At 41.8% G+C, this 27498-nt stretch overlaps 2 protein-coding genes across 3 annotated transcripts in view; one reads left to right on the top strand and one right to left on the bottom strand.

Annotated features, from left to right (window-relative positions):
* Positions 1-916: 916 nt before the first annotated feature.
* Ndf (Nucleosome-destabilizing factor) overlaps positions 917-27498 on the top strand; it is a 69688-nt gene continuing 43106 nt past the window's right edge. The window contains exons 1-7 of the mRNA XM_080286536.1: positions 917-951; positions 1060-1096; positions 5576-5655; positions 6884-7013; positions 9674-9754; positions 13944-14120; positions 16393-16566. Of these exons, the coding sequence (XP_080142662.1) occupies positions 917-951; positions 1060-1096; positions 5576-5655; positions 6884-7013; positions 9674-9754; positions 13944-14120; positions 16393-16566 (714 nt within the window). The remainder of the gene's footprint in view (positions 952-1059; positions 1097-5575; positions 5656-6883; positions 7014-9673; positions 9755-13943; positions 14121-16392; positions 16567-27498) is intronic.
* The window catches only part of LOC145418107 (uncharacterized), a 38613-nt gene continuing 34433 nt past the window's right edge, over positions 23319-27498 (bottom strand). For both annotated transcript variants that reach the window (XM_080286639.1, XM_080286640.1), the window contains exon 5: positions 23319-25790. In XM_080286639.1, coding sequence (XP_080142765.1) covers positions 24609-25790 — 1182 coding nt within the window. In that variant the 3' untranslated portion in view covers positions 23319-24608. The remainder of the gene's footprint in view (positions 25791-27498) is intronic.

Genomic DNA, 27498 nt, shown 5'->3' with positions numbered 1-27498 from the left:
ATTATGATGATATGGTTCACATGAATTGTATAAAGAACATAAAAAGGACAAAAGGGGCATCATAGTAAAGTTGATGGGAAAAGGAGAGGAAGAGTGAAAGAAGCATTCAGGGTGAGTGTAGCCTGTGCAGGGAAGTTAAATGGCACAGAATGTAGTATTGCAATAGCTAGAAATGGTTCCGCTGAGAATATGCAATAATTGTCTCTGCCATTTTGGATGAGCTATATAATAACAGAAATAGGACATGCATTCATGGAAATGTAGTCTTCTCAAAGGTGATGTATTGTTGCTTATTTGATGAATAATGCATTATTTTGTAAATCACTTAGATTTATGTGTATTGACTGATGATATTACAGTTTTAGCAATGATTTTTTGCAAATAAATATTATATTTTATGAAATGACAGTGAAATTTATCAAGATTGGATAGTCCTACCTTAATTTTAAAAGGGATACTTTACTAAACTGCATTATAGTCAACATTATAAGTTGTTTAGTATAACCTTTTGCAAAAATGATGGAGTGACTAGTATTAGAGAAGAGCATATATGATTTTAGAGCATATTTCTTTCACTAATTGTAGTTTATTGGCATAGTATGGTCATAAATAGAGTAAATGCTATGACCCATGAGGAGGTAAACAACATTTGAAATTGGCGCCCTAAAAGTTTGTGTACTGTAAGCTGCTGCCACCTGGTAGTGATATGTGGCCCCACTGAACGCTGGGTCGGGGGTTTTCGCCATTCCTCCACATTCCCTGGTTATCTCGGTGGGTAAAGCGATACTATTGATCGAGGGAGGGTATATGTGTCTGGAAATAGTGCTCGTGGAGTGTTTGAAAGTGCAGTTCGGGAGAAATAAGTGGAAATAAGACAAGCAACTCCCAGAATCCCTTGCGCTTCCCAGTTTCAAACATGGCGGACACCTACAAACTTGGAGACCTAGTTTGGTGAGTTTTGTGAGTCATTTATTCGATTATTAGCCACTATCATGATAATATGGCCGTATGAGTGATCCAGATAGAGGTGACTGATGATTTTTTTATTGTCTTCCACAGGGCGAAGATGAAGGGCTTTTCTCCATGGCCAGGCAAGGTGAGTGGCCAAGCAGGGGGCTAGCAGGGGTAAGGCTCCGGGCCGGCACTGTCCTTTACTAAGGAAATATGGGGGGGAATAATGAAAAAAATACTATATTCATGTCTCGTAAACTCAGAGAGAACCACAGACGCCTAGCCATAGGAGAGTAAAGGAATTGGAGGAAGGGGAGACCATGCATAGGCTGGCTCCCCACCCAGCAACTGAAGAGAAATGACAACCACCCCATAGCCTAACACGTCCAGCCAGTCGCCAGTTTATTCAGATTTATATAGGACAGAAACACAGGGGCTCAAACATAACTTTGTGTTAATTTCAAATTGCAGCCAGAATTGACATTGAAATTATATTCTCACCACTTTGTTTATGCAGTTCAAACTAACCTGATATACAGTGTCCATTAGCTGGGTTTGATTCTGAAAATTAATCCATTTTTTTAAGTTTTCTTGTTGGCTATTACTTTCTGTGTCCTCAAAAAGTATTTGGGTGACAGGATATGTTTGCAATTGACACACTCAGGCCACACACTTGAGTACGGTCAGTTGGTCCTGGTTTATGTACCTATTAATCCAGCCAAATCTAATTTAACCTGACCAAGCCTTGCTTAACCTGTGGTAATTATCAAACTTAACCTATGATAAACACTGGAATACCCTGTGGGCAGGTGGGTTTTGGGGCTGGGTCAACCTGTTAACTATATTGCCCCACCCAGGGTTTGTAGTGTCAGTACCATAGAATGCCCGAACCCATCCCAACTCCCTAATCCTTAATTTATTTGGGAAAGGTCAGAACAGGTAATTTGTATGGATTTTCATTTGTTTTGTGATCCTGCCAAATAATTTTAGGCTGTGTCAAGGAATGTGTAGATAGTTTTCAGTAGTTTCTGTGTTTGGAGTGCAGTGCAGTATAATGGTACCGTTACACATATATTTACTAGGAGCATGAGTGAGTTGTAATTCCCTAGAATATTATGTAAGGTGCCCATAATGTAGCAGAAAAAACTTATTGTATGTAGGCCTATATGCACTAAGTTTAGAAATACAGGCTATATTATTTTGGTAAGGTGATACTGTACTGTACAGTAATCAGCGAAAATATTGGCTATTTAACAACTGGCTTTTGCTTTTGCTGATTGTTATGTATACTTAAGTAATTTTTTTAAATTGAGGCATATGTTTCCCCATCTATTTTATCCAATTTCCACATGTATGCTTTGTTTCCTGTGCTTAATGGCAGAGACCATCATACTACAGTATAATGGCTAGAAAACCACCATAACGTAACGTAATCAGACCTTGCCTCACCCAACCTAGACCTAACCACAGCATGATTTTACCTGACTTGGTCATATTTCCGTGTGTAATTATTTGGATAAACCCAGCCATAGGTTGCAATAGGGTAGAGTAGCTTAACCTGTGAATTGCAAGCCACAATTTAGGGTGGGTAGTGTCACGTTGCGAGCCACAGCTCAAGCTGTGCTGGCCATGCATCACCTTCTTCTTTGCTATTCTTATCTCATTCTAGTAGTTCAGTTACTCTTCTAGGAGCTGCCTAGCATGGGCCAACCGGCCTACTGCAGTTATCCTCTCCTTATGTTCTTATGTAAACAACTCGACCCGTATGCAAACTTACGCATAGCACTATGCAAAGACAGAGAGAGAGAGAGGTTTTTTTCTTTTCACCAGATGATGCCCTGGGTGCTTATCTTCAAGTTAAAAAAAAAAAAAAAATCCTTCATTTTTTGCACAGCACGGGGTGGGATAAATAAAGGTAATTGCGCAATCCCTGGGTTAAGTATTAGCTGTAACAATCAAGAAAAGAGCAGTTTGGAATATTGCCCAGCTTAAAATTGCAGTAACATTTTAACAGACCTCAACTAATTTAACTTAACTCACTGGGGAAGTGTTGTCTTGAGTGATTCCCCATACAGTGTTTCAACCTGAGGTAGGTTAAGTTAGATCAGTCCCGCTAGGCTCACAGGCAGGTTTAGCACCCCATTGCAGTGCAAGAGGAAAAATGCATCCAGTAAGAATAAACAGGAAATTATTTGAGAAAGCAGTGATAGAAGGAGAGGAAAAATAGGTACCGTACACCTAAAAAAAGAATAGGAAAGAAATCAAGAAGATTAGTTTCCTAAAACATTTCTGCATCTTCACTAAAGCCAGATAAGATTTTTGAATACCAGGAAAAGTTATGTATGCTATTGTGTATTGTTACTGTCTAGGACAGGAAATAACCTAGACTGATTTTATATTATTATTGTATTATAGAATTTTAAGTCTTATGCTGCCTGCAGATGATTTTGTGTAACTTGAGACCTCATACGATTGGGATAATTGATAGCTGTATCTTACACCTCTAGTTAAAAAGAAAAAAAAAATCTCACCTAAGCTGAATAAAATTGTCTGGAGGGACCAAGGATGAAATAATGAATGCATCACCAGACTCAACTGGTTGAGATGTAGGGAATATACAGCGAAACAGGCTGTAGTGTCATGAGGAGAAACAAAGCATGATACGTAGAAAGTTAAATTCATTGCATTTGCATTATTATTATTATTATTTTTTTTTTACAGGTATTCTTGCTGTCTTCAGGTTGTTTTACTTAGCTTTGGAGAAACTTCCTGAACTGAGTGGTTAGATACTGTATTCCCTTCATTAACCAGTCCACAATTAGACATCCTTCCTGTAGTTGAAGAAAATGGTATGGTGGTAGCAGGAATAAAGCAAAAAAGGAGACATTATGAATTATTTGGAAGTACTGTACACAGCTTGCCGTAGGCATGATTATATTAGTTCCAACCTTTGCAGAACCATCTTATTTTTTTCTGAAGCCATTTTATGTATTCAAAAATATTAATTCCAGTAGTACCAGATAGAATTTAGGCCCCATGCTGTATTAAGTTACTGGGTATAGTTGCATAAATTTCAGTGTTCTGTGGTTATAAGATGGAACTGGGTCTGTTCTGTTACTAGTCAGATCAGCCTTACAGTTTGACTCTGTTGCTTTTGGACAGCGACTGAGCAGAAAGAGGTTAGGGATCTTTGTCAGGTTAGAGGAAATGTATTATAGTTAACTCTTGACTCTGGGTGACATCCTTTTTATTTTATTCTTACTGCTACCAGACAGTATTATGGAACTTAGGATGGCTTTTGGTATTGAAGATGTTTGTTAAGGCAATACCTAATCCCTCTGGTTTGTCAAGTCTGTCATATGCTGGATAAAATCTCATGAGATGGGAAAAATAAAGCAAAAAAGATGTCCATGGGCTAAATGCGTTGATGTGTGTGGAGATATTGTACTGTATATGGATACATGACCCAACCCCTTGTATCCTGTGACATCCGTTTAGGCTAAATTTGTTCTTGCTCTTTGATACTTTTTGGACTGGGCAGATTAGGTATACATTTTTTTTTTTTATATATATAATAACAATAATAAACAAGCTCCACAGCCTGTTCCCAAGGTCCAGTAGTCCTCCTACATACCGTACACCTCCACATGTCACCACTTCAGCACTAACACCCACCTTCCATATTGAATACATGCTAGGGCTGTCTCATACAGACTGGTGTATTGGTATTGGCGAGGATATTTCTATGACATGTCGATAGGTCTTCTGGTAGGTCAGTAAGGTCTGCTTTATGAAATTCATATCCTTGAACTGTTCCCTGCCCCAGCCAGGATTTGAACCTAGGACCATTAGGACTGCAGGCAACCTCTCTGCCAGTTCAGCCACTGTCTGTCATAAGTTGTTTGAAAGTGAGTGGGGGTTAGCAAGAAACTTAAACATACTGTTGCTCCCTCTCTTACAATCTTTCAGATACACTTTTGGAGAAGCATATGGTAGGCTATATGGAGTTATTTTTCAGCAGTCTACAAAAGTTGTGCTGAAACTTTAAAAAATGATGTGATAATTAGTTAACTTGAAAGAAGTTGTCTACCAGTGGAATTTCAGTTTCTACCTGTGTTTGTAATGTTCACTAGTGATTTGTACATACACTGTTTAACCTCAAGAACAACACTTTGTGTTTTGCCATAAGAACAATATTAGTGAATTTCAGATGATGAAATTTGGGGGTTGCAGACCAGCTACTGTATTGGAATCCACTAAATTTGTCTGTAGGGAAGCAGCTGTATGTCACTGGATTTGAGGGGTTAAGATGTGGTGCTGGAGAGGGACCCTTGCATGTGTTGGCACTGATTGACCCTTTCATGTGTTGGCACTGATGGACCCTTTCATGTGTTGGCACTGATGGACCCTTTCATGTGTTGGCACTGATGTTGGACAGGTTGCTTGGTAATACAGGCATCCCTCAGCTACTTCTCTGTCTCCCCAAAAGGGTAAGGTGGACAGCAGAAGGGCAGTTGAAGCCTGTAGTCCACTGGGATCACATTTAAGATGAGCCTGGGACAATAACAAGATGATAATGAGTATAAAGTTGTGTAGTAATAATGAATGGTTTGTTGTGTTGCAGGTCATCCCAGCCCGAGACAATGTCAAGAAGCCTAGCAAAAAGCACTGCCACTTTATATACTTCTTTGGGAGTGAGAATTAGTAAGTACTGTACCTTGATTTACACACACACACACACACACACACACACACACACACACACACACACACACACACACACACACACACACACACAAAGCAGCGAGCGCTCACATATTGTGTGAATATTGTACCTGGAAAGTCCCGCTGTATGAGATTTCCGTGTTAAAGGGCCATATGTTTACATGTTAAAGGTTTTCGAGGTACCGTACCTATGCCAGCCCCAAGTTAACCTTTTGGGGCAACTTTCAGGATTTTTTTTTTTCCAGGACATTTACCTACCTAATAAAGACTTCATTACATGGCTACAAACTCTGGAGTATTCCTCACCTTGAATAGTTGAGGTTGTGGGCCTGCTGGGGGGAGGGGGAGTGGGGTTCCATGGCCCCAACAAAAGAGCAATGATCACACAGAGCACGTGTGCAGCCAGAGCAAGAGGAGAGGATAGGCTGAGCTGGTGTAGGAATGCTCAGTGGACTGTGACAACACCCCACGCAGTCACGTGACAGTCATATGTCATAGACTGATTCAACCCACACTTTACCTGTCACTGGCCACGTTGTCTGTTTCCACTGCGTTATGACCCTAATGTGCTGTGTTATGACTTTCAAATAAATTGGGGCCTCTGGCCGTGTTATGTCTATCGTCGCTGCATAGTATGGTTCTCAAAAAAATGGGCAGCTACATCTGCCCTTGTAATGTCTATCATTTTCGTGTTGACTAAATTTTGGCATTAGATTTTGCCTTCCATGTTATGTGAGCATCATGCTATAGGATCATGCATTATATGAGCGCTGACTGTAAATATAGGTACTGATATATATATGGCGGGGGACAGGGCGACTTGGAGGCGATTTGTTTGTGGCCACCCCAAACGGGATTGAGGCGTCTGGCAATAGATAGATAGATAGATATATATATATAAAGCACTGTGAGTAAAATGAATAAGTTAGTAGATTGGAAACTGTAATAAAGTAGAATTATGCCTGTTTTGCAGGATAGTAAACCAAGCTGAATTATACAGTAGCTACTTTATCATTAGTTGTTTATCCCTGTCAGTAGTTGTCACACTGCCGTAGGAGCTGCCTAGCATGAACCAGGGGGCCTAATGCAGTTATCATCAGTGCTTGTGTACTTCATATTACCTATTAAATAATTGAAGGCATTCATTTCTGATATACCATATGCAGTAAATAATGTAATAAGGTTCACTTATCTCCCACCCAAACAGTGCATGGATTGAGTCTGCCAACATGAAGCCGTATTTCCAGTACAAAAATCGCCTGATGAACAACAAAACCTCCACATTCAAAGAAGCTGTTGAATGTATTGAAAGATACATTGGGGAAAATAATATTACGGTAAGTTTATTGTAGCTTTGTTTGCTGTGTTTAAAATAGAGTTACTGGTACTTTTCTGTGATTTGAGGATAACCTGCATACTGAGTACCACGTAGTCGGTTTGTTTTCATTTTAATGACACAGGCCACTCCTTCAGATTGAATACTGGTACCTACTAAGTTATGGTTGCATGAAATGTTAGGAGCCTCGGTTATGAAATAGGAATGAGTGTTTGGTAACTAGTCAGATTGACTTTTCTTTCATGCTATACTGGGACATTAATCCCTGTCAGTTTTTTTTTTTTTTTCCTCTCACTCTCTCTCTCTCTCTCTCTCTCCATACTGTACTGCTGTGGCTAATTGTATGAGCAATTTGTGATAGTATAGATTGCATCCTTGACCTACATTGAGGGATGGCTACTATCAGCCATGGGGTACTACCATGAGGGAGAAATGTGGCTGCAGTGGTAGCAAATACTGTACCTATAAAGTCATCACTCTCAGGCAGGAAACATTCAACCACAAGTACCAAGAGTCAAGAGGCTAAGATTTGACTCTCATGTTATTGCAATTCTTATGACACTTGCCATGTTACGTATTTTCCCAAGCAGTTTCTAGCACTTGTTGGGATGTACTCAGTTCTTCACTCAGCTGCCAGTCCATTGAAAGTGTTAGTTGTCCCTTAATGAACCTCGGTATGGGGATTCCTTGAAGAGGCAGCATGGTCTCAGACAGTTGTTAGATTGATTGATTGAAATAAGAAATTTGATTGCCCTAAAATATTTGCCAGTGATATATTAAATAAAGGTAGGTGAGGGCACTCACCATCCACTCACTCAATGTAGTGCTGCTCTCTGGTGCCTTCCCTTTCCTCTCTTCCTTTTTTCCTTCCTTCCTCTTCTGTCTTTCTTTCCTTCATTCTTTCCTCTTCCTTCTGCCTTTGGATGACTCTACACTGAGTGACAAGCCAAATGGTTTCCTGTACACCAGGATGCCATTTACTATACTGAGTGGTAACCATATACCCTAACCAAATTATGGCGCCTGATGGTTTTGTGGGTAATTAAGGTGCTCCAGTTGGAGTGAGCCTCTGCAGGTTTATATCCAAGGGGTGGTTGGGGTTTATTGCACATGTAGTGTTACTCCGGGATGAGAGAGGCTGGTCACTCTCATCATAAATGTTAGGACCAATTTGCCTAGCTCCGTGCTCCTGCGTTGCTCATGGGACAACACGGGATTAGATGTTGAATGCATGAATGATGATAGATTGAAGATTCTTAATGTTGGTAGGTGGGGGCACTTGTCATCCACTCTCTCATTGTGATACTGCCTTCAGGCAACTCTACATTGAATGCTAAGCCAAATGGTTTACTGTAACCCAGGAAACTGCTGACATTGGTGGGTGGTAACCTTCCAGCCAGATAATGCCTGGTGGTCAAGTGGGATAAGGAGTTCTAACTGGATAGGGCCAGAGTAGTTTATCGCTCACAGAATGCCACTCAGTGGCAAGTGGGACTGGTTACTCATGCCTTAAATGTCAGGAATGAGTAGCCTATCCCTGGGCCTCTACACTCCTGATGAGACAGACAAGGACTGGATGATGGATGGATATACACTTGCTCCAAAACTTATAAATGCCCACTTTGTGCAAGAGAATCTAACAACATAGGTGATGGCTGTTGCAAAATGTGTGATGATTCCTCTCACATTGGTAAACCTGCTTTCTTGAAGGTGCATTATATTATATGCTTGCTACACATGTTACTTGCTCAAAAAAGGATCAGTGCCCACTTTGCGCAAGAGAATCGGACAAAGTACCCACTGACTGTTGTAAAGTGCCTGATGATTCCACCCCACATTGATATACCTGCTTTCCTGAAGATGCATTATGTTATATCATAGGCTAGTTATGTTTCGTAGTCAGTATTATCACGTAAATATTCAGGTCATAAAGTGTTAGCTATGTTATCATACGACAGTCATGAGCTGTACTGAACATATCGAATACCATTGAGCCCTCCTGGACTATTCTTTTTGGAGCTAGTGTACAGCTGGTATCGATGTTGGATGGGATACTTTCTTGCGGTGGCACTGGTTGGCTCTGCTGCATGGTCATACAAATGTCCCTCCAATTCCCTCCGTGTCCCTCTAAAGGAGGATGGTAGATTGCAGAGGGAGGGTTTACATTCAAATGAGTCTGGGGTTAAAATTTTTACCACTGCCATAACAAATATTAACCCCTTTGATCCACCAGCATCTGTATGTATTGTATAATTTTTTTTTTTTTTTTTTTTTTAAGCTTATTATTATTATTATTATTATTTTTTTTTTTTTGAGTTGGAGAGAGTAGAAATTGTTAGCCCGCTCACTGTCCCCAGGTCTTTCAAAAGCTGCATGAAATAATCTGTAAATATAAAAAATGGTAATGCTGTAGTAGTATTTGTAGCTCCGGGTTCAGCTGAAATGCAAACCTGGTAGACTGCAGCTTTCTGTGACAGTTCACCATCCACCTTTTGGGGGATAGGGAGACAGTTGAGGGATACTTGTATTACAGAGCATCATACATGCCCAACTGTATCTGTGTTGCCACATGAAAGCATTCTGGTTTGGCACCAAGTAGCAGTAGTAAGGTGAAACAGTTCTTCATTGGAATAATGGTATTTCCTCTCTTCTCTTTAACAGGTACCAGACGTTAAGGAGGAAACAAACGATGCAAACCACACCGAGAAAAGTGTCACACCATCCAAAGAAAAGAAAATCAAGGTGAGGACTTTTTATCAGTTACCAATGTGTTCTGTGATGTCTTCTTATTTTATTTAATCCTCTCAGTACTGTGTAGTCCTGGAGAGGGATGCCTTTATATGGTGGCACTAACATATCAGGGCAGCTCAAGTGCTTGGTTATATAAATGTCCCCTGGCTATATCCCTGTCCCCCAAAAGGAGGATGGTGGCTTGCAGAAGAGGAGCAGCTTAAGCCTGCAGTCCATTGGACTCACATTCCGATGAGCCTGGAGTTGCAACTGCTACTACTACTACTACTACTACTACTACTACTACTGCTACTACTACTGCTACTACTACTACTACTACTACTAATGAAGCTGCTGCTTCAGCTGCTGTTGCAGCTACTAGCACTACTACTGCTACCATCACTACCACTAGTAATACTACTGCATCAAATACTATCACTACTACTACTACTACTACTACTACTACTACTGCTGCTACTGCTGATACCACTACCACCACAACCCCTCCAGTTCAGTTTCTGTATTTGCATCCCACATGATTTATTTATTTGTTTTTAAGTGGATGGGTTTGATTTTTTTTTTTTTCATAAATCGCTGTTGTGTTGGAGGTCCTCGTTAAGTTGAGTAAATGGGCTCGTAGGAGTAGTAGTAAGAGTATCTGTCTGTCTGTCTATAGCCAGTTACCTTCATCTCGGAAGGGTTGGCCACACATGAATCATTTCTTTATCACATGTCTTCCGTCATCAAACTGCCCTCTCTCCAACTGAAATTCACTGATAAAAGTTGTCATTGGACTGAAGGGGTGAAAGGGTCAAGGTATTGTCGGTTTACCTGTACTGGACTTCAGTTGAGCGTTTTCCCACCTTCCAGTCACGTGATGTAGTGCAACCTTAAGATAGCTGTACACTGAGTGACAAGCCAAGTGTTTTTATGTAACTCAGAAAACTATTTAATATTATTGATAACCATATAATGAAATGATGTAAGGTGGTCTAGTGGGTTAAGGTGCTCCAGTCAGATGGGGCCTGCCAGGGTTGACATCCAAGGGATGGTTTAGGTTTATTACTGTGATGCAGCTCAGGGGTGAGCAACTGAACACCATTGCCTTAAATGACAGGACTAAGCAACCTAAACCAGCTCCATATGCTCCTTGAGACAGTGAAGAGTGGGTGAGAGAGAGAGAGAGAGAGAGAGAGAGAGAGAGAGAGATTGAGTGAGAGAGAGAGAGAGAGAATGAAAGAGTTGTGTTACTTTGAACACATACTCACATATGAGGACTTGTTTTTTTTTTTTTGTTTTTTTTTTTTTTTTTTTAATGTGTCCGACTCTGGGCATAGGCTTCACAGCCTGCTATCAAGGCCCAGCAGTCCTCCTACATACCATACACCTCTACGTTTGTGTGTCTAATCCCAGGATGACAACAAACTGAAAAAGTTCTTGATTTTGCACCTGTAACCCCTTGAGGTTCACTCAATTGCAGTTCAGCATTGCAGCAGGAAGGTGTTGCCAAGATACGCAGAATTAGCAAATATAGTCATCCTGGTAGGTAGGGGCATCATCCATCACTTGATATAGTGCTGGATTCAGGTAACTGCACAGGTATGAGCCAAGTGGTTCCCAGTACAGTACTGTAACCCAGGAAACCATTTAATACACTGGGTGCCAACCATATAACCAGATAGTTGCCTGGTGGTCAAGTGGGTCAAGGCATTCCAACTGTATGTGGTCCATGAGGCTGTCAGATGAAGATTGAGTTTTATTAGTCAGTTAATGCCACTCAAAGGAGAGTGACTGGTCACCCTCACTTAAATGTTGGGATTATGTAGCCTAGCTCTGGGTCCCTTTGCTCCTGATTTGGCAGGAAAAGATGGGCAGAGATTGAAATAGACTCTAGGATGTTACTTTAGCCTGGACTCTCTGGCTGAGCAGACCCATCAACCACAGGTAAGCAGCTGCCTCTGTGGGACCGTCCTACTGTTGCAGTACAGTACATTCACTTTTTAGGGATCTGGGACCTCATTGTGGCACCATAGACTGCACCTCACCAGGGTCAGACTAGGGTACTTCCCCATGGCAGGGTGTGGGAAAATATGAGGAAGTTTGGCTCCTGGGTGTATGCCACAGCTGCTTTGCTCCACCCAGGGTGCAGTGCACTACTATGTGTAGGCTCCCCATAGTCACTGGTGTAAGGATGTAATAACTCTCACAGTCAACCACATTATTATCATCACAAGCAGAAGCTTCTGACAGTCCCCTGCCAGCATTGCATTGTGTCTTACATATTTCTCTTTCTTCCTTAATTATCATAAATATTGCTCTTTCCTCCTTAATTATCATAAATTTTGCTCTTTCCTCCTTATTTTTTATTTTTTATTTTTTTTAAATGCGAGGAAGAAGGAACCAAAGGCCATGAGCCCGCAGTTACAGTTCCCTCCAAGAGAAAAACAAAATACAATAGAGAGCCAAATTCAAGATCCGATCATTTTGAGATGCCTGGACACACTGCGTTTGAAAGACTGGAGATCATAGGCAGCAGGAAATACAGACAGAGGGAGACAGAAAGTAGCCTTTGATCTCATCCTTTTTTGGTTTTTGCTTCATATGGGTGTCTTCTAAAGTGTAATAATACTTCATATACAGTTGGTTCTGTATTTTCTGGGAAACAGGCAAATCAGTTTTACTGGGAGCAATTGGCAGTATTCTGTAATTTACTGAGGATTTTGGTGGTAGGTAGTGGTGACCATGATCTATTAACTTGATATACTGTAGTCCTGCCTACTTTTTCCTTCCTCCTTGTCTTTCCCCCTGTGTGTCTTCCCTCCTCCCTTTCTACTTCTGCCTTTTCTTACTGTCACTTTTATTACTTTTCTTTCCGCTTCAGGTGACTCTATTCTGAATGACAAGCCTAATAGTTTCCTGTAACCTAGGAAACCATTTATAGTGCTGGGTGGTAACCATATAACCAAATAATGGGGTGAAGTTGAGCCTGCTATGGTGCCCTGGTTAACTTGATGGAGAGTGCAAATGTGGCATCCATCCAGGAACCAAATCTCCATGCTAATCCCCACACCTCTCTGTGGCTAGGTGCTGTCAGCTGCAAGAGAACATCAGTTCATCGTATTGGACAATCCTACAGGGGCAGTTGCTTGCCAGGGGTAGTAGTAGTAGTAGTTGTTCCCTAGGCAGTCTGGCCGAACAGCCCCGAGTCCCTTAGGAAGGCCACGGCCGAGACCGGGCTTTCCCACAGAACTCTCAAAGAGTGTATGTTGTGTTGTTGGTGTAGGTGATTGTGTGCAATGCAGTGTTCCATAATGTGCCTTATAGTATGGGGTGCTGTGTTGCATCCTGGACAGGCATCAGCGACGGAGTCATCCAGCCTCTTCTGGTGCTTGCCAGGGGTTGATGGGTGTGCTCAGCCAGACAGACCAGGAGTTATCAGCAACAACAACTGAGGATTTAGCTCATTGAATCAGTATTTTACTCTTGCCATTTCCAAAGGGGATTCACCTTAGTAGCTATACGGTACTGTTTAAAGTTTTCAAACTGGAGGAGCTAGATTTAGCCTTCATTAACCCCTTCACTACTGGACATGCTTTATAACGTGAATTAAAATGTCTGGTTAGAGCCAGAGTTCAAATGAATATTACATTATCTTAGTGAAAGGGTAATAAAGGATAATGAATTTCATAAAAGGCTGTATTTATTGAGGTCTGCCCAGTAACTTAGAAGAAAATATACTGTACTTTAACTTTCATTGTGGTACTGGATTGGGACACCTTCTTGTTATGGCATTGATATAGCTGGATGGCTCCTCTGCTTGAGCATACAGATGTCCCTTAACTTCCTCTCTAGCTCCAGATAGGAGGAGGATGGATTGCAGGATAATGGTAACTTCAGGATGCAGTCCACTGAACTCATATGCAGATGAGCCTGGGATTACTATTTACTATTACTACCGCTCTTACTGTCTTATAGCTTTATATGAGTTCTACATCTTTATAATTATTGTCAAGGTTGCTTCCTAGTGTTAACTAAGCAGTGGTGCGAGTAGCGGCAGCTGTAGTACCAAGTGAGTCACGGTGTCAGAGCTGCCAAGGCTGAAGGATGCTGCAGCTATGACTTATAATGCAGCAGCTTCTGCTCTTACTGGCTAATGATGTCATAGAAATTAGTTACATCGTAGTTCCTCTTCGTTGTACAGACCACCCCGAAACGTCGACCAAACAGTGATGCGAGTAGCGGCGGCAGCAGTACCAAGAGAATCAAAACATCAGATCTGCTAAGACTGAAAGATGCTGCACTTGACTCCCCTTCCAGTCACAATGCCAAGGCTCGGGTCTCTGCACTATTGAACAGACCAGTACACATCGAGAGACCTGTGAGTTGATCTGTGGTTTTGTTAATTTTCCAGTAAAGATATGTAAGTACCTTTTAATCATTTGGCCAGTACAGTAAAACTGGATCATTCAGATTAGCATTTCTGTATGCATGATGTACACCTGTGGTCAGAAATACTGCTCCAGTTTTCAGTCAGACAATTGTGAAGCTCATACAGTACTCTAGCATGTGTTTGGCTTCGAAGATCACAGTACTGGACTGGGTTCAAAAGTCTTTGCTCACTGTCTCATTATTTATTATAAGGAAGTAGATTAATATTTATGTTTACAACTGCAGTCGTGGCTCAGTTGGTTAAAGCGCTCCGCTCTGACCAAAGGGTCGGAGGATCGAATCCACCCAAGAGTCATTGGTAGACATCGGGAAGGGCATCCGGTCATAAAATGCTACACACTCCAAACCAGAGTCCTCTACCCAGGGGCAACGCCTTAGCCCTTATCCAAAAAAGGAGGGACCTGGCTTATTATTAAAAAAAAAAACAAAAAAAAAAAAAAAAGGCCATAAATTCTTAATTTTCATAACTTACTGAAAAATAAAGTTCATATTCCAAATTTTGCGGTAATGTAAATGATATGCATGACTTTAACCCCTCCATGCCGAGCTATTTATAGCGTTGTTGTTTACTCACTACAGGAATTTCCCCCAAAGTAGCCTGTTTTCAAACCTTAACACCTCAAAAACTATAGCAGTTAGGGAAATAAAATTAAAGACCATTATTACTCGCCAACTCCTCTTCTTGCGAATGAAAGTATCCCCAGGCCTGTAGGTCATTGCATCGAGGAGTATAGACATGAGGAAGAGGGCTAATTTTTGCCTGGAGAACAGGATGTGTTTGTGCGTCTGCCATTGGCAGCGGCCCCGACTATGGCTTTGCTCTCAACGTAATTACTTCTCCATTGCTAGATTAACTAGACAGCAGTGTCCAAGGCATGCCCTACGGCACTGTCACTGAGTCCTTTCCTGGTATCGTTGGAAAGAGGCTTGGCAGGGGTGGATGAGGCAAAAGTCCATGTGAGGTGGGAACGGAATTGGATGAGAAGGGTTAAGAAAATGTCGTCTTACACCCCGCAGAGTCACAGAAATGACTGGGGTATGGTTGGCTCGGCTGGTGGGAATCCCTCCTTAGCTTTTGGTGATGAGACAAAGGGGCAGCCACTTCAGACTGTGGCGTGAAAAACAGGTGCGGTTCCTACCAACACCCGGTGTTGCTGGGCCACCAATTTCTTGACAGCTCCAACTGACACCAGATGGTTAGAGGTTAAGCAGCAACAGAATAGACATTGCAGATTTTTGCAGTGCAAATACTTTGCAGTATTTAATTCTCTAACATTATTGAGGCCTTTGAATGCTCATATACATTTGGAGAAAAACACATCAGTTATCTGTTCTTTGGTATTTTCATATATCAGTACAGCACTAGGTACTTTAAATTAGCAGAGGGGGGTTTTTCCCGAGCTGATTGAAACTAGTCAGAATGAAATAGAAGACATCAGAGATAAGGAGTAAGTGAAACCATTGATATTTTGCTTATTTATTTATTGATTTTTATATATCCTACTGTATGTGAAGTATACAGTGTATTCCCAGAGCATGCATAAATTAGACAGTGTGTTTCCTGAGTTTATTTTTATATCATACTGTGAGCACAAACATTTGAGTATGCCATGCATTGGAGCAGTTCATCATGTTCATTGGAGAGACAGAGAGAGAGAGAGAGTTTCTTTAAATATAGTCATTTAAGTAATTTAGTTGGTAAAGTGTTTAAGTGGGCATCATTTTGATTTGCTGTTGTCTTGACCACCAGTCAATAGATGCAAGAACATAACCAGGAGATAACAGCCTTTGACCCATTTGTGGTAAAGTGGCAGTTTTCTTTGTATTTTGAGCTTTCTATATAGTAACCAGGGCGCTTAACCTTTTTATTTATGGATGGTCTCATTTCAAACCACATTAAATTGTCTTGGTAGCAGAAATTATAAATACAGGCCATAAATCTGAAGTTAATTATTTTAACATAGTTTAACACTGAATCCTCAGTCTGGCCACATGCATTAAATTTTACCATTATTCTGCCTTCAATATTGGGAGAGGATAGCCTAGACTTGGGCCTATACACTCCTGATGGGGAAGATGGGGTAAAGGAAAAGATTGGATGATAGATAGGTAGATAGATAGATATTTTGTAGTTTTTGTTGTATATGTTCTTCACATACACATGCCAGCCAAAGTCAGTGTTATTTTTATCCCCCCAACAGGACACGCCACCCCTGGATGTAGGTAGTGTAACTCAGACCTTAAAAGACAAGAAAATTGAGCCATCAGGTCTCAAATTTGGGTTCCTTGGATTGGGCATCATTGGGTCCGGCATTGTGAAGAACCTCCTCAACAGCGGCCACAGTGTTATGGTGTGGAACAGATCAGCAGAGAAGGTAGGTGCATGGTTACTAGAGTTTGCAATACAGAATAAAAGTGTGGAAACATAGGGAGTCATATACAGTACAGTACTGTAATGTTTTCTCAGTTTGTTGGTTTTCGGTGATTAAGTCAAAGAAAATGTACATCGACATCCTTCTCCATATATACTCACACACACACATATACACATTATGTCATTACCAACTTGCCTAGCCGCGGGCTCCTATGTTCGTCATGGGGAAATATAGGATTGGATGATGGATGGATGAATGGATACATAGCTGGTGCAACGAAGACCTTGATAAGAAACAGAGGCTTGAGTGTTGCAGCTGCGCAAGGCTTACATGAAGGAGTGTTAGTGCCAACTTTAACATATGGATGCTAGACTATGGTGTGGCATGAAAATGAAAAGTCAGGAGTAAGAGCAGTGGAGATTGGACTGCTGAGGAATGTATGTGGAGTACTGAGGGTGGATAGGATACAAAATAATGTGATTCGTGAAAGATATGGAGTGAGGAAGTCTGTTGACACCAGAATCAAAGAGAGTGTACTGAGATAGAATGGTCATGTGGAGAGAATGGATAACAATAGAGTGTTGAAAAAGGTATATCTGAGCAAATTTGAAGGAGGGAGGAGGTGAGGTAGGCCAAGGAGAAGGTGGAGGGATATGGTGGATGAGTGTGTGAGGAAGAGAGGTTTGGAAGTCGGTGAGGCTGGGGGAGTTGCCCCATGAGGAGCGTAGGAGCCTGGGACTGGGCAAGTTGATCCTGACATTTAAGATAAGAGTGACCAGCCTCACTCATCCCTGAGTGGCATTACGTGAACAACAAATCCCATACACATACAGTTTGGCACACATTACATTCATACATTGACATATACATACTCTACAGGATGGATATTGCATTAAGGATGAATATTGTTATGCCGTTTCCCCTATGTTTCCAGACTTTTGACATACCTTGTATAGTGAACGCACAGTGTGTTGTGCTATTATATAAGGCTGCATTGTACGTGAATTCACATTTTTTGCCTTGCCTCTTCATCATTATTTGTTCTCATTAAACATTCATGTTGTGTGTCTGTCATGTTGAAGCACTTCCTTGTACTAGTGATGTATTTCATGCCAAAGTATAAAACCTTGTGTCAACTACATGATTTTCGTACTAGTGTTGGGTGAGAAGTAATAGAGAATGAGTACGAGTAGGGAGGTGAGAAGATGTGTGAGTTTGGGGTGAGAGGTGTGAAAGGCATAAAAGAATGGAATGATTAGTGAAGAGATATGTGCACTTTTTCACTGGGAACTTTTTTGAGTACTAGTTTTCGTATTTTTAGACTTTCTTTACAGTTTTGCCCTTGTAATTAAGCAGTGATTTCCAAAATACCAGCTGTATAAAATAACTTCTACTGTAACTTTATGGGAAAGCCTGCAAGTTGTCATGGAAGGTAAAATGGAACTTAGTAGACCATTTTTCTCTGATATACACGGAACATAAAGGGAAAAATGGCAATAAAAAAGGCTATTAATAATGAGGATTGCCTGCAGCAGTACCTCAGTTTTTAATAGCCTAGTGTATAGTGGGTGGTGTTTGGGGAGTTGTAGTCTCCCATTGGCTCATAATGGGGGAACCAAGGGAGATACTAGAGGTGCATTCAAATACAGAAGTCCGTATCCCTCGCCTGCGTCTGTACCATTGCTGGGTTCATGGACACTTGGATGTGATGCAGTGGAGTGAGGTGCATATTACCATTCTTCTGTGGATTGTTATGTGCACCCTTGTCCACTTCATGTGACTGTGAATTCAGCAGTGACCAAGCAGTAGAGGAGGTGAACAGACTTTAGAACAGATTCTTGTTTTTTATGACTTAACTGACTTGGTTGGTTACGATAGTGGATGGAGCATAGGGGAGTGACATCACAAGTTTTGGTGCATCCAATTGTCGTAGAGTTTAGTCGGTGAGGGATAAGGGAGACTGTGAGGGAAGGAAGCATGAGGAGGGATAAGATGAGTGAGGCAGAGGGGGAACTGGAGATGCAGCAGGTAGAGGGAGACATAGAAGGAGAGAGGTAGAAGGACAGGTGGAGTGGGGGAGGTAGGAGGAGGGATGGGGTGAGAGAGGTAGGGGAAGGGATAAGATGAGGGGGGTAAGAGGAGGGATGGGTTCAGTGATGTAAGAGGAGGGATGGGGTTAGGGAGTTAAGAGGAGGGATGAGGTGAGGGAGGTAAGAGGAGGGATGAGGTGAGGGAGGTAAGAGGAGGGATGAGGTGAGGGAGGTAAGAGGAGGGATGAGGTAAGAGGAGGGATGAGGTAAGAGGAGGGATAGGGAAGGGAGGTAAGAGGAGGGATGGGGTGAGGAAGACAGGAGGGAAAATGGGGTTAAGATGCAGAGATAGTCATATCATTTATAATACAGATACACTACTGTAGACGTGCTAGTTAACTTGATAGTCCATTCCTAGAGGCCTAACCGTCCTCCTCCTTGCCACACAGCTTCATGTCACCACTTGGGTATTGTACTGATACCCACCATCTGTGCTCAATTAATGCTAGGGTTCTCATTCAGGATTGGTATTTTGGTACTGGTGGGCATTTTTTCTTTCTTTTTTAATTAACATGTTAATGAGTCTTGTTGAAAACACAGTTTTGCAAGATTCAGATATTCAGATGGTTCCTTGTCCCAGTTTGAAATTTAATTCATTCATGCAGACAGTAAATCACTTCCCTAACCACTTGACCACCACCTCCCTGTCAGTGGAGGGATATTGTAAATTTCCTGGTATTCTGACACACTTCACAGCTTGTGTATATTGTAGTCTAGTAACTGGGCTGCCTTTGATGGTGCAAATATAGAATCATAAGCATATTGTAAACATCACACTTTTAATCAGATGACATATATGTGTTGTTGTTGTGGGTATGCAGGAGAGTGTTAAGAGAAGTACCCTGAAATGGTTTGGTCAAGTGGAGAGAATGGAGAATGAGAGATTGACTAGGAGAGTGTGTTTACTTAGGTGGTGGGGGAAAGGAGACTGAGGATGAGGTGGAGGGATAGGTGTGTGGAGGTACATGGGGAGGTGTCAGTTGAAGAGATGGCAGTCAGGTGATGGAGATAATTTGTTTGTGACCACCCGCTCCAGGATTAAGGTGTCTGGCTATAGAGGGAAGGATATATGCATAGATAGAATTGACCTAAGTTTTTATCAGGATGTATATCTATTGTAGCACTGTTTTTCATACACCTGACATAGAGAAAAAGCTTCTATACAATTTCAATTTGTGTTTTATGGGTCTGAAAGAAAAAATGATTCGTAAGAACGTGGATTTCTGTTGCAGGAGAATTGACCTGCCCCCACCCACTACTTCACACTTGGGTATAGGTGTATCTCTGTTAGTTTGCTGGGAATGGCTTTTTTTTCATTTTATATATATATAAATTTTTCAGTTACCGGGGATTTGTAAGTGATACTGTAATTTTAGGGAGTTGAATAATTAATTATTAATAATTATTCAGTTATATCCCCAGGAATTTGGGAACATTAGCTATGTTTTTCTTGCCTTTAGTAAAAGGTGATTGAAAGGGGCAGAACTGGCATCCTGGACCCCAGCCCCCTTTGTTTTAGCAGAAGGATATTAAGGAGCATTGTGGTGTTGATATGGATGTGCAGGAAAGGGTTGGAAGCACCCTGGGATGGTTTGGTCTTGTAGGGAGAATGAGATTGACCAGGAGAGTGTATGTGAATGAAATGCATGGGGAGACTGAGGATGAGTTGAAGGAAGTGGAGAGGTTTATAAAAGCGAGGTTTAAGTTGAAGGGAGGGCAGCCTGATGGTGGAGGACAGGGTGACGTGGAGGTGATTTGTTTGTGGCTACCTCTTCTGGGATTAAGGCATCTGTCTACAGACAATTAAGAATGTGGTAGTGTTACCACTCAGCACTAATGTTGCAGGCACTTTCTTACATATTTTGGCACTGGACATAACCTTGTACTTAGGGTTTGTTTTATGGTTTGTGCCCCCAAGGAAATCAAGGGTCTGTGCTTTCTTTTTCCCCATCCATTGTAAATATTGGGATGGGATGTTGTTGGTGAAGTTGTTCTTGCTCAACCCTGATCCATCTGATCAAGCAGATCCATTGACTGCAGGTGAGCAAGCTCCCTGGTGGGGTTGTCTCATAGGTTTCGTACAGTGTTCATGTTGTGTCAGCATCTTACTGTGGCATATGCTGTGCTAATATACAGTATTGAATTTTGGTCCAGTAGCTGTGGGGATGGGAGAAAGAGCTACGTTATCTTTCCAGACATTTTTTGCATACGGTATCACGAAAGGCAGTATCAGAGGGCAAGAGTGGTAGATGGGACAGCCACCATCCATTCACTACAGTATATAGTACTTGCTCATTTTAATTTACTTTAGGAACTGGTGATAAGTCTTCAGAACTCACTATAGCATGGTCTTTGTCATAGAAATGAAAAGAAATACAGTAGTAAATATTTGCAGTGGAGGACAATCAGTTCACTAAGACCACTTCTGTAGCACGTGATAGTCCCACAGCAGGACTTGTGTGTGTGTGTTTTTGTGCAGTAACATGCTGCAAATTTTTAAAACATCATCATCCTGACCCCTTTACCCATATAATGGTGGGCTGCAATAAAAATAGGTAATTTAAGCCAATTTAAATTTGAGTAATTGGGAGAGTGATAGCCATAGCTGTGATTATGCACAGTTCTGCATTTTCTAATAACTATACAGTTGTTATTTACAATTTACAGTACTGTATGCCAGATGCTTAGGTGGTGTGTGCTTATATATATATATATATATATATATATATATATATATATATATATATATATATATATATATACATATCATCCAGTCCTATGTTGCCCCATGGGAAGTGTAGGAGCCCATAGCTAGGCAAGTTGGTCCTGACATTTAAGATGAGTGACCAGCCTCAACTTATCCCTGAGTGGCATTACATGAGCAATAAACCTCCCCCTTTGGGGGAGGTGGTGGCTCAGTTGGTAGAGACGTGGTCTGCAGTCCTATCGGACCCAGGTTCAAATCCCCTCTGGGGCAGGGAACAGTTTAAAGATTTGAATTTCATAAAATCAGACTTTACTGATCTACCAGAAGACTCACCGACTTGTAAAAATACCCCCGGTAATTCCAGTACACCAGTCCTGTACGAGACAGCCATAGCATGTATTTGATATGGATGTTGGATGTTAGCACTGAAGTGGTGACATGTGGAGATGTATGGCATGTAGGAGGACTACTGGGCCTTGGGAGCAGGCTGTGAAGCCTGTGCCCAGAGTTGGACAAATTATGGCACCTGGTGGTTTAGTTAGTAGCTCGTTAAGGCGCTCCAATCGGATTGAGGCGGTGCAGGTTTATATCCAAGGGATGGTTGGGGTTTTTTGCTCACACAATGCCACTCATGGATGAGTGAGGCTGGTCACTCATCTTAAATGTCAGGAACAGCTTGCCTAGCCCCAGGCCCCAGTGCTTCCCATGGGGCAAAGTAGGATTGGATGATGGATGGATTATTATCATTATTATTACTATGGTGGGGCATGAACATGAAAAGTCAAGAGTAAGAACAGTGGAGATGGGACTGCTGAGGAATGTATGTGGAGTACAGAGAGTGGATAGGATACGGAATAATGTGATTCGTGTGAAATGCGGAGTGAGGAAGTCTGTGGATACCAGAATCAAAGAGAGTGCACTGAGATGGAATGGTCATATGGAGAGAACGGATGACAATAGAGTGGTGAAAAAGGTATATCTGAGCGAAGTTGAAGGAGGGAGGAGGCGAGGTAGGCTAGGAATAAGATGGAGGGATATTGTGGATGAGTGTGTGAGGAAGAGAGGTACGGAAATTGGTAAGGCTAAGGGACTGCCGAGTTCAAGCTGGCTGGATGAATTTTGGGCGAAGAAGTGCATAACTAGGGATTTGGCATCCCATTTTAATGTGTCAGCGTTCGGATTGGCTCTGTCAGATGGGTATATGTGAAGCTACAGAACATGGTGAAATTGTCTTTTTTTGACCTATCTGATGGAGCCAGGGTTTCGAGGGCCTGAATGATGAGTGAGTGGAAGTATGGCCCATTGAACTGGGCAGACTTTGGCTGTCTGAACGTTGCTACTCCTCGCCCTGCCCTAGGATGGGAAAGAAGTTCTGGATGATAATGATGATTTTTAATATTATTTGTTTTAAGTACTTGTGTACCTGGTGTCATGCCATTTTTGTGTATTATAAATTTTAGTAAAATGTTTGTCCCCAATTTCCTTTGGGTTTCAGCCCCCTTGGTGCAATACAGTCATGGTTTTAATATTTTAGTCTTGCCATCATTGCATATTCATTTTTTGAGAGACCCTTGTAATGAAAACATTAGGCTAATGTTGTTTCACTTAAATTGATGGAGATTTTTGTCATCTTGCAGCTTATTTTTTTAATAGCTTAATGGCAGAATAAGACAGTACCATGACTCAGCATCTTTTCAGTAGCACTTCCTTGTGACTAGCATTGTATTTTTAAATTTTGCCATAGCACGGCCTTCATTTTCGAGATATTGGACAACGGTTTTAGACAAAGTATAGTTTAAAGGAATTTCAGACACAACCGTTTTAGACAAAGTATAGTTTAAAGGAATTTCAGACTCACCATAGAGCTGTGTTCAGTCCCACCCATTTCACTGGTCTTTTATATATATCATCATCATATTGTAATTAATAGGGTGAATAAAACTTTGATTCTACTGGAACTTATATTTTTTAACTATGCAAATAACAACCCTAAAAAATATGTGATGAATATTGGTTCCCCTGCTTATGGCACTAACCTGAAAATATATGAAGGATGATATTTAGGATGATGAGGCTGTGGATCATATTTCAGGTGGCATAGGATTCTTAGCACCTCTTCATTAGCAGTTTATTATGCGCATCACAATATGATGTTCTCTTGATTGTTGTTTGTATTGCTTTAGTATTAATATAGCGTCAGTTTCTCCTCCTTAGCTGTTTATTATCCACGTTCCGTGATATCCTCTCGTGGGTTATTTGCATAATCTAGCGTCAGTATTAAATGCTTCCCATCCCCCTTAGCAACTTTTCTTTTATATTTTATCATCTTGCTTTTGTTTTGATATAGTTTGCACCCATTGCTCTTATGTGGTCCCAGGTTCATCTGAAATTGGAGCCCACTGGAGTGCAGATACAAGGTGACCTCCTACAGATCACCATTGTCCTTGCGAGGGGTAGGAAGGGAGTTGAATGTTTGTACAGTATAACCAGGTAGTGAGGCTGCCTGGTTATATAGGTGCCACCACATGAAGATGTGTCTCTAGTTTTCATCCATAACACACAAGAGGATATCAAGTTGTAATATGCAGAATAAACTGCCAAAGAAAAGGTGTTAGGAAATCTCCAAAGCCACTTAGAATACAAGCCTAATGACACGTTGGAATAGCAATTAGACGACTGCAATGGAGGTCACTGCCCAGCCAAAGACACGTGCTTATACCCTCCCAGACTCACCAGACTTAGTCCTGTGCAATGATCTAATTACAGACAAACGTTGGCACAATTGGTCTCACTCTATGTCATTCCGTAACTAATAGATTATGCCTTAGCCCACTGAATCCACCTGAAGAAGCTCATTATTTTAATCTCATGGCTACTATAACAATTTTATTTAGCTCTGGAAAGGCCTCTTGAATCAGAGGGACTTATAATGCTGTATCTAACCCCTCAAGTTCATAAGTCTATACTAAGCTGAATAATATTGTATGATGGCAAGGTAAACTGATGGAGATATTTCTAGACTGAGTGGGTTAATACAGTATAATATATCAGTTTCTTGTTGGGTTATTGTTTGGACAATTTATACCTTAGGAAGCTAATTATTGGTTACCACAGATATATTATGAGCCTAATTGATGCAATTATTCTCACTACCGTACTTCCAAACTGGAGAAGAAAAAAAAAAGGCAATCTTACAGCATACCTGTTTGACTTTCTGCTCTGGCAAAAGTGAAGACATTGGTTGACTACAGTGATGTCTCAAAAGCTGAAGAATTACTGGCAGACTCATCAGCCACAGTGGTCAGAGGAGAATCATCTTGTAGACCATAACTTTCACTATCACTGGCTGCTCTAGGATTTTCACTGACACTTTCACTGCCTTTCAATATGTCACTTTCCCTCTCGTCACTTTCCTGCTCTGGGGAATCTTGCTTCTTGGTAGGAGTGACACACTGTTGGAGTGTGTTGCTAGTAGGAGAGAGAACTCCACCCACACCACCTTGCTGGAGTGTGGTGCTAGTAGGCGAGACAGATCCAGCCACACCACCTGTGTTGCTAGTTGATGGTAGAACTCCACAGACACCACCTTGTTGGGGTGGACTGCTAGTAGGTGTGAGTGTCCCACCCACACCACCTCTGTTGTTAGTAGGGGAGAGTGCCCCAGCCACTCCCCCTCCTGCTTCCAGCAAGAGCCTTCTTCGGGAGAAGTGGGTGGGGGTGGTGGGGACTGAACTGGGTGCTGAAGGTGGTGTTAGAGTGCCTCCATCAGCCACCTCCTCCCGCAGAGTGATCCTGGCTGGCACACCCCTGGATTCAGGTGCTGGTGCCACCCGGTGTGAAGGGTGGCAGGCACTCAGGCTGCGTTTGTGCACCCTCACTGGGTCAGTCACAAATGCTGCCGGGCCACCCACGCTCAGGCTGCGGCTGTGCTGGCCACGTCCATGTGATGGCAAGGTTCGGGAGGGGCTGCTGCTTCCTGCCGTGCCAGATTCTCGTCTCAGCCAGAGCTGTGCCTCCATGAAGTCACTGGAGGCATTGGAGGAAGTGCAGGAGGGCTGTCTGACAGGCTCCTGTCCTCGGGAGGACCGAAAGGATCGTGTGAGGGTGCTGGCGGGGGTGTAGTAGTCTGAGCTGTGGTGACTCTGGGTGTCTAGGAAATCCACCTTGTAATAAGCATCAATGCCATGTAGGGCATCATCAAACACGAGGGAGTCGGTGCGCTGGCAGCCACCCGTGCGACAGTTCTGCAGATAGAGGTCCGGCAGATTCTCCAGGATCTTGTTGAGGGTTTTCTGCTGATACTTGTAGGTTTCACGCAGCCGCAACAACTGGTGTGCACTGAACTTGCGGATACGATGACGCTGGAACACGTAATTCTCACGCACTCGGTTCATCTGGGATACAGAGTAGTCACGCACCTTGTTTACCTGCCCCACGTAAAAATAAAGCATCATTGTTTAAATTTGGTGTCTGATGAGACTTTGTCATGTGTTCATTATTCATGAAGGTATGACACTGCTTTTTGAAATTCAGATTATAGCTTATGGTAGTTTCAGTAACTAGGAATCTTGCAAATATTTCATCAGGTGACAAGAACACTGAAGTATATATGAACCAAGAACTGTATTAGCAGGTGGATTAATAGCATCAACTAGAATAGTACAGTATCAAGGACTGATCAGTCTTGGAGGAAGTTAAATAACTGACTGATACTTTCAATAATGAAGCATGGTAGTTTTGCTGAAGTAGCTGCATTCTTTTTTTTAATCTTTGCTTTACAATAAAGCAATCCGGCTTTGTTTTTACGATAAAGTATTTCAGCTTTCTTTTAAATTTAATTTGTATGGTGATGATAGGTAATACAGAATAGGTACATGATAGATTAGAAAAAAAAAAAAAACTACTGTGTATCTTCATTTAGATATCTCAGATCCCTAGAGCAGTTGAGCTGAAACCAGGGGATGGTATCAGTGACTGGAGAAGACACTTGTGGTTGAGCAGTAAGAGTGGTTCTGGGTGAGACAAGTTATGAGTCTGCAAGTGGCAAGCACTAGTGTTCAGTGTCACACCTTTTTTATTTTTTTTTACCCTGACTCTGCCAAAAATTGTCATCCTCCCATCTTGAATGCTGAGTGAAATTAACACTATAATATGATTCTGATTAAAAAAAAAGTGCTATTGAGAGAATGCAGTCTTTGCTGGCCACTGAGGTATGTGAAATAAGCTGCAAAAGGACAAAAATATGGGCCAAGTTAAGATAAAAAGGGTACATGGTGGTCTAGTGGGGTAAGGAGCTCCAGTCGGATAGGGCCTGCAAGGGTTTACATCTTAGAGGTGGTTTGAGCTTGTTGCTCATATCATGCCACTCAGGGGAAAGTGAGGCTGGTCACCCTCACTTTCACTCGTGGAAGGGAGTAGTCCAGCCCCAGGCTCCTATGCCCCTCGTGGGGCAGAAAAGAATTGGATGATGGATGGATGGTTACAAGAGGCAGTGAAATAATTGGTCTTTTTGTCTTGACCTAGATATTTGTATTCCTGCAGCTTATTTCACATACCTCAGTGGTAAAAAAGAATGTTATGGCTCTACATTCTTCCACTGCACTTTTTCATGATTTGCATCGTACTCAGCGTTCAAGATGGCGAGATGGTAATTTTAGGCCAAGTTATAGTAAAAAGTGGTACAAAAGTAGTTTACACAAGAATATGATGGTGCTAACAGTGATTATAAGGAGCGCATGTGTTGATGGCAGTCAAGTGTGGGAAATTATATTCATATAGGGAAATGTTAATCAGGACAACATAACAGTTCTTGCCCCACTTGGACCCTCTTCAGGTATTTACGTGCAATTCCTCCATCTGAACATTTCATAAGACACATGAAATTAGGTGATTTTAGTAAGGCCGTGATGGAGAATAAGATTAACAAGGAGAGCTTAAGTGAGTGAGGTGGATAGTGGGATAAAACTGAGAGGTGAGGGTGGTGTTAAGGTGTTCAAGGGAGGGTAGCCTGATGGCTAAAGACTGGGTGACATGGAGGCAATTTGTTTGTGGCCATCCTTTTGTTGGATTAAGGCATCTGGCTGTGGATAGATAGGCAGATAGCAAGTAGGTAGATAGATAGATGAGGAGGAGGCA

The sequence above is a fragment of the Coenobita brevimanus genome, chromosome 112 (genome assembly GCF_032717465.1).
Source record: "Coenobita brevimanus isolate Jiangsu-jjx chromosome 112, ASM3271746v2, whole genome shotgun sequence".
Taxonomy (NCBI): domain Eukaryota; kingdom Metazoa; phylum Arthropoda; class Malacostraca; order Decapoda; family Coenobitidae; genus Coenobita; species Coenobita brevimanus.
This window is presented reverse-complemented; position numbering and strand designations above follow the sequence as displayed.